General features: G+C 45.9%; 2 protein-coding genes and 1 long non-coding RNA gene across 3 annotated transcripts; 2 read left to right on the top strand and 1 right to left on the bottom strand.

Annotated features, from left to right (window-relative positions):
* Positions 1 to 26: 26 nt before the first annotated feature.
* Positions 27 to 878, bottom strand: LOC106326700. Its single transcript, XR_001267306.1, has 3 exons — positions 789 to 878; positions 622 to 683; positions 27 to 103 (listed from the first exon to the last, which is right to left on the bottom strand). It is a non-coding gene; the product is annotated as an uncharacterized LOC106326700 (long non-coding RNA).
* A 724-nt stretch (positions 879 to 1,602) lies between these two features.
* On the top strand, positions 1,603 to 2,748 carry LOC106323881. The gene is made up of 2 exons (XM_013761930.1): positions 1,603 to 1,992; positions 2,050 to 2,748. The coding sequence occupies exons 1-2, from the start codon at positions 1,603 to 1,605 to the stop codon at positions 2,746 to 2,748; spliced, it is 1,089 nt and encodes a 362-aa protein (XP_013617384.1).
* Positions 2,749 to 2,811: 63 nt separating this feature from the next.
* Positions 2,812 to 3,195, top strand: LOC106323879 (RNA-directed DNA polymerase homolog). The gene has a single exon (XM_013761928.1). It carries the CDS (start codon positions 2,812 to 2,814, stop codon positions 3,193 to 3,195), a length of 384 nt encoding a protein of 127 aa, XP_013617382.1.
* The last annotated feature ends 3,296 nt before the right edge of the window (positions 3,196 to 6,491 follow it).

Genomic DNA, 6,491 nt, shown 5'->3' with positions numbered 1-6,491 from the left:
AAGACTAGACTCGAGCTCAAGCTAATCACACTTCACTTCTGGATCACTCTCGGTTCAGAATCATCACAAGGATCCGGCTGATCCGAATACTCTCCTTGGCCATCTGAATTCAAAACATAACAGTTGGAACATAAGGTTCACTAGTCTGGTTCAAGAAGAAATTCAACTCCGTTCATAACATTTCAGTTCAGTTCTCTCATATCAGTTCGGTTCAAGACAGATTGATACCATGTTCAGCTCGGTTCAAGCTTTAACAATTTAACTCGGTTCATATCAGCTTAGTTCATGCTCAGCTAACTCCGGTTCTAATCAGTTCCCAACAGCTTAACTCGGTTATACTCAGACGACATCAGTTCAAGGCAATTTCAGACCATAGACAGCTGGGCTCAGATCAGATCAAAACATATTCAGCTCAATTCAGTTCTAAACAAGATCAAATCAGTTCAGTTTAATTCCCATAATTCTTATCAGTTCGTCTACTGGTTCTATGAGACTGATTAAATCATAAACCAACCAAGACTGAAGAGAAAAAGACCTTAGACAACTGATCCTGACAGGTTGACCAACATAGAGCAATTGGTTCTCATCAAAACATGGCTGAATCAAGAAGCTGAAGCTTACCGGTTTTACTCAACTAATTAAACTTGACTGGTTGTCTCTCTTCAAGCTAACCACGAATTAACCTGATCAACACCACAAGAATCCATGGCTGAATTTATTCAGAATTTATCTCCAGTATAGGCAAACCAACAAAACTTCTCACAGAAACTAATCCACAACCATCTTACCGATCAAAATCAAAGGCTGAAGAACATGGGTGATTCTCAACTTCAGGACACCAAATCTCCAACTCTTTACCACAAAAATACTCACTGATTAAAGTCACAGGATGGTGAGAAAGGTTTGTCCATGCTCAATTCTCTTCTCTGAATTTTCTCTGAATTTTTCAACTAGTTTTTCTCACAAATTTTTCTCTTTTCTTTCTCTCTTTCTCTCTGAATTTTTCTCTGGTTTTTCTTGCAGGTTATGAACGTCCAGAGGAGAGAATATGGTGTTTTATAACATAAGAAGTTGCTTCAGGTGAGGGTTTACTTAAACCAAAGCAAGTTGCTCTCCCTTCTCTCCTTTGAAGAAAGATTATTTTGTTTTTATTAAACAAGCAACCAGCTTGTGACTTTCATGTGACTTTAGTGAAGCAAGCAAGCAGGTAGGTGCAGCTCATGTGACTGATTTACTGAGAAAGCAAGAAGAATATCTGGTGAAGGTATTAGACTGGTCGGAATTTAGTTAAGAAACTTAACAACAATTTCGGACAGTTTTCGACTAAAATTTCTCATCCTTCGAATCTCGTCTTGCTTTCAACTAAGCTTGCCTAGCTTAAATAAAAATCGACCAACATTATTAAAACTCTACCAGAACTATCAATAAGAGGCCTTTCGACCACAAGACAGTCCCGTCGAGGTATTAATTCACCGGGTCGACTTTATTTTTAAATCTGACTGGCGAGCGGAGTTTTTCTCGACCAAAAATTAACTGGCTCGTGTGGGTTATTACACGCAGAGTGGTAAAGGGTCGCGGGGAGGGTTTACGAACCTATCACCGATGACTCTCGGAAGAAGTGGGCCTACAGGAGGGAATGGGTCTGGGCCCAATAACACCCAACGGCCCAAAACTATTTCGGGCCTTGATAAAACCACACAGAACGAGAAGAAACCCATTACTCAAGCTCAGAACAATAATAATGAAGGAAAAGGGAGAGCGCCATTCCGGCGACTCTCACCGGCGGAATACGCACGGTATCGAGCAGAGGGGCTATGTTTCCAGTGCAGAGGAAAGTCGCACTCCAGAAGGGATTGCCCCAACAAGGAGTTGATGGTGCTAGTAGTACAGGAGGAAGACGAGGAGGAGAAAGATGAGGAGGAGTGTGAGGGCACTGACGACGAGGAAGCACCAGAGTTTGCAGAATGTGCAGCCTTGTCAGCCAAATCAGCTGTGGGAATATCATCGCCGTGAACCATCAAACTGCGTGGTACGGTGGGAAACAAACAGGCCTTGGTCCTCATCGACAGTGGAGCCACCCACAATTTCATCGACTACCGTCTGATGGAAGAGTTGGGGTTGGAACGTGAGGAGACAGAGAGCTTTGGGGTAATCACGGGTTCGGGAAAAGCCGTGAAAGGAGGATGTATTTGTAGGAAGGTGAAGTTGGAGATGCAGAGTCACTCAGTGACAACAGATTTCTTACCATTTGAGCTCAATAATGTGGATATCATCTTGGGTATCCAGTGGTTGGAAACGTTGGGGGAGATGAGGGACAATTGGAAGTTGCAGACATTGAAGATTCTGGTAAATGGGGAGTGGGTTAAGCTACAGGGCGAACCTGATATCTGTTGTTCTGAAGTATCAGCCAAGGCTATAAGGAAGGCCTTGGAACAACAAGAGTTGAGTGTAGTGGTAGAGTGTCGGGAGCTAACGACAGGCCCTAAAGAAGAGACTAAGACTCCGAAGCTCTTCAAACAGCTGTTGCTCAACTATGAGAAGATCTTTGAGGAACCGCAGGGACTTCCCCCCACTCGAAGCAGAGAGCACGCGATCACTCTCACACAAGGAAGTGATCCGGTGAGCGTGAGGCCGTTCCGTTATCCTCATCCTCAGAAAGAAGAAATCGAGAAGCAGGTGACAGCAATGCTGAAGGTGGCATCATACAGGAGAGCATTAGTCCATTCTCGAGTCCAGTCCTCCTCGTGAAGAAGAAGGACCGGGAGCTGGCGCTTTTGCGTGGACTATCGAGCTCTGAATAAAGCAACGGTCATGGACAGCTATCCTATTCCTATGATCGATCAATTGCTCGATGAGTTGCGAGGAGCAGAGGTGTTTTCAAAGTTGGACCTGCGAGCCGGCTATCATCAAATACGAGTCAAGGCGGAGGACGTTCCCAAGACTGCGTTCCGCACACACGACGGACATTACGAGTTTTTAGTCATGCCATTTGGCTTGACTAATGCCCCAGCCACATTTCAATCGGTCATGAATGAAGTATTCAGACCATATTTGAGGCAATTCGTGCTGGTCTTTTTTGATGACATCCTGGTGTTTAGCAAGAATCCGCAGGAGCATGCTGAACATTTGAAGTTGGTACTAGACAAGCTGCAGAAGCATCAGCTCTACGCCAACAGAAAGAAGTGCGAGTTCTGATGTTCAAGTATTGAGTACTTTGGCCACGTTATTTCAGCAGAAGGGGTTGAAGCTGACAAAACTAAAATTGCAGCAATGACGGAGTGGCCAATACCAAGAAACATCAAAGCATTAAGAGGATTTCTGGGGCTAACAGGGTATTACAGGCGGTTTGTGCAAGGGTATGGTGTCATTGCAAGACCGTTGACGGACCTCTTGAAGAAGGATAAGTTCAAATGGAACGAGACGGCGGAGGAGGCGTTTATGAAACTCAAGCAAGCAATGACCACAGTCCCAGTCCTGGCACTACCTAACTTTGAAGATCAGTTTGTTGTAGAGTCGGACGCTTCAGGCAAGGGATTGGGAGCTGTGCTAATGCAGCAACAGAGACCAATCGCATACTTCAGTCAAGTATTGTCGGAGAGGCAACAATTGAAGTCTGTGTATGAACGCGAGCTGATGGCAATTGTGTTTGCTATCCAAAAATGGCGACACTATCTGTTAGGCAGAAAGTTCATCGTGAGAACTGATCAGAAGAGCCTGAAGTTCCTACTTGAGCAGAGGGAGATTAACATGGAATATCAGCGCTGGTTGTCCAAGCTATTGGGGTTTGATTTCGATATCCACTATAAACCAGGACTGGAGAACAAGGCTGCTGATGCTTTGCCGCGCAAGGATGCGACCGTGGAGCTACTGGCAATGACAGTTCCGACGGCGATCCAATTTCAAGATATTGAGGCGGAGGTAGCACAAGATGAAACATTGCAGAAGTTAGTGCGGGAGTTAGTGGCCGATCCGTTGAGTCATCCTGACTACTCTTTGGTACAGGGGAGGTTGCTTCGAAAGGGGAGGCTGGCCTTACCAAAAGAGTCAAAGTTGATTGGGGTTATACTGAAGGAGATGCATGATGGTCGTATGGGGGGACATGGAGGAGTTCAGCGAACTCAGAAGAGGATTAGTGAGTTGTTCTTTTGGATGGGCATGATGAATGACATCAAACGGTATGTGGCAGCTTGCTCAGTGTGTCAACGCCATAAGTATTCCACGTTGGCTCCGGGAGGATTGTTACAGCCATTGAGGGTTCCGGAAGCAGTTTGGGAAGATGTGGCAATGGACTTTGTGGAGGGGCTACCAAAATCCGAAGGGTATAATGCAGTGTTGGTGGTGGTTGATAGACTGTCAAAGTACGCTCACTTCATCCGATTACGTCATCCCTTCACTGCTACAGATGTGGCGTTGTTGTTCGTTCAGGAAGTGATCAAATTACATGGGTTTTCGAAGACGATTGTGTCGGATCGAGACAGGGTGTTTACTAGTCAGTTCTGGAAGGAGCTGTTCAGGTTGGCAGGAACAACACCCTGTATGAGCACTGCGTATCACCCGCAGACAGATGGGCAGACCGAGGTGACAAATCGAGGCTTAGAAACATACTTGCGATGTTTCACCAGTGACAAACCGAAGGCATGGGTGCATTATCTGCCATGGGCGGAGCTCTGTTACAACTCTTCCTATCACTCTTCTATCAAGATGACACCGTTCAAAGCGGTTTATGGGAGGGAGGCACCGGCTCTCATTAGGTACGAGGTCGGGTCTACTGCGAATGCTGACTTGGAGAATAGACTGATTGAACGGGATGAGATGATCGCAACAATGAAGGAGCATATCGATAAAGCTCAACAGACGATGAAGAAGCAAGTAGATGGGCATCGTAGGGAAGTGGTGTTTGCAGTAGGCGAAAAAGTGTATGTCAAGATCAAACCCTACCGCCAACAGTCACTTGCGCGACGCATGAATGAGAAGTTGTCAGCACGTTTTTATGGGCCCTTTGAGGTGGTTGCTCGTATTGGGGAAGTAGCCTACCGCCTCAAGTTACGGTAGGAAGCTAAAATCCACAACACATTTCACGTATCTCAATTGAAGAAAGCAGTGGGGGAGGATCAGACAGTTGCGCCGCTTCCTCCTCAATTGTCTACAGAAGGGGTGTTGATTGTTCAGCCAGAGTTGGTTTTGGGTACTCGAGTGAGTCCAATCTCAGGCCATGAGGAAGTGCTGATTCAGTAGAAGGGTCTGCCGGATTATGAGAGCTCCTGGGAGTGGAAGGAGGTGATGAGAGTGCAGTTTCCGGAGTTCGACCTTGAGGACAAGGTCAATTTCGCAGAAGGGGGTAATGTTAGTAGTGATGCTATACGGCCTCCGTTGCTTTACACGTATGGCAGGAAGCGAGGAAAACGTGCGAAAGAAGGTGCGGAAGGGAGTGACGTGTCTCCTGCTACCTCGTGATTGGTTACTTTAGGGAGGAATGAGAATAAACGCCGTCATCCTGAGCTGGAAATAACGGCTAACAATCACACGAGGTGTGTGTGAAGTTGCTTTTCACCTTTAGGTTTGTTGGGGTCAAAATCGGTCACGACGGAGTCAATGCCTGAAAGTCCGTAAAAATCAGCATGAACGTTTTTACGAAAAAGTAATCTCCGTAAAGATATCTTTACAAAGAACCTTGCGGCAAAATCTTGTTCAAATCTCAATCGAACCACTAAATACCGATTGTCCGAAGGAAACAGACATGTATCCAATTCGGCCGCGGACAAGCTCGAGTACGGCAATCGGACCACGGACAAGCCAAGCTCGATCGATACGCGGCGACCAAGCATGCCCACAGACCGAGCGACCGAGCGTGCGTTCAGTTCGGTCGTTACGTAGCGACCGAACTCTTCCGAAACGTCGATACGACACCAATTCATGCATTCTCGTCTATCCTATGATGCTATCTCCCGAAGACCGTAGCGAACTCAGTTCATGTCTTCCGGCCATTCTAAGACATTAATCAAACTTTGCGGTAAAAACCGCGGAAAGTTCGTTCTTTATCGAAAGAAATCGTAATAAACGTTTCAAGTCGGAAGACGGCCTAAAGGGACCTAAGACACGACTCGAGGCCCAACTTACGATTTCTTAACCAAAAGCCCATAAAACGTATGACGGTTTACGCTTGGCGCGCAAGGAAGGATAAATGTCAAGTTTCCGCGGATAAATACGAAATTTTGAGGATAAATACGAAGATCGGAAAAAATGGAAAATGTCCATTTTATGCTATGACGGCTTAAGGGCAGAAGAGTAAAAGCCTAAACCGAGCTTGGAGCTAGTATATAAGGAGTCCTAGGCGAGAGGCATGGGGAGAACTTTTTAGATTCGGAATTCTCTGCACTTACAAACTTTAGGCTTTATTCTCGACAAGTTCGGTTTCTATGACTGGCACTCAATTACTAGACGAACTTGCCCAGGCAGTTCGATCTCTTGTCCAGCTCTATCAATTGAACTAC

This window comes from Brassica oleracea, chromosome C2 (genome assembly GCF_000695525.1).
Source record: "Brassica oleracea var. oleracea cultivar TO1000 chromosome C2, BOL, whole genome shotgun sequence".
NCBI classification, from domain to species: Eukaryota; Viridiplantae; Streptophyta; class Magnoliopsida; order Brassicales; family Brassicaceae; genus Brassica; species Brassica oleracea.
Note: the sequence above shows the minus strand (reverse complement) of the source record. Positions and strands in the feature narration are given on the sequence as shown.

Excerpts from the sequence above, each read along its gene's own strand:
- LOC106323879 (XM_013761928.1), top strand. The coding sequence starts at position 2,812 with ATGGACAGCTATCCTATTCCTATGATCGATCAATTGCTCGATGAGTTG.
- LOC106323881 (XM_013761930.1), top strand. The coding sequence starts at position 1,603 with ATGACTCTCGGAAGAAGTGGGCCTACAGGAGGGAATGGGTCTGGGCCC. Across the intron at positions 1,993-2,049 it reads CCTTGTCAGCCAAATCAGCT|GCCTTGGTCCTCATCGACAG; the intron begins GTGGGAATATCA and ends GGAAACAAACAG.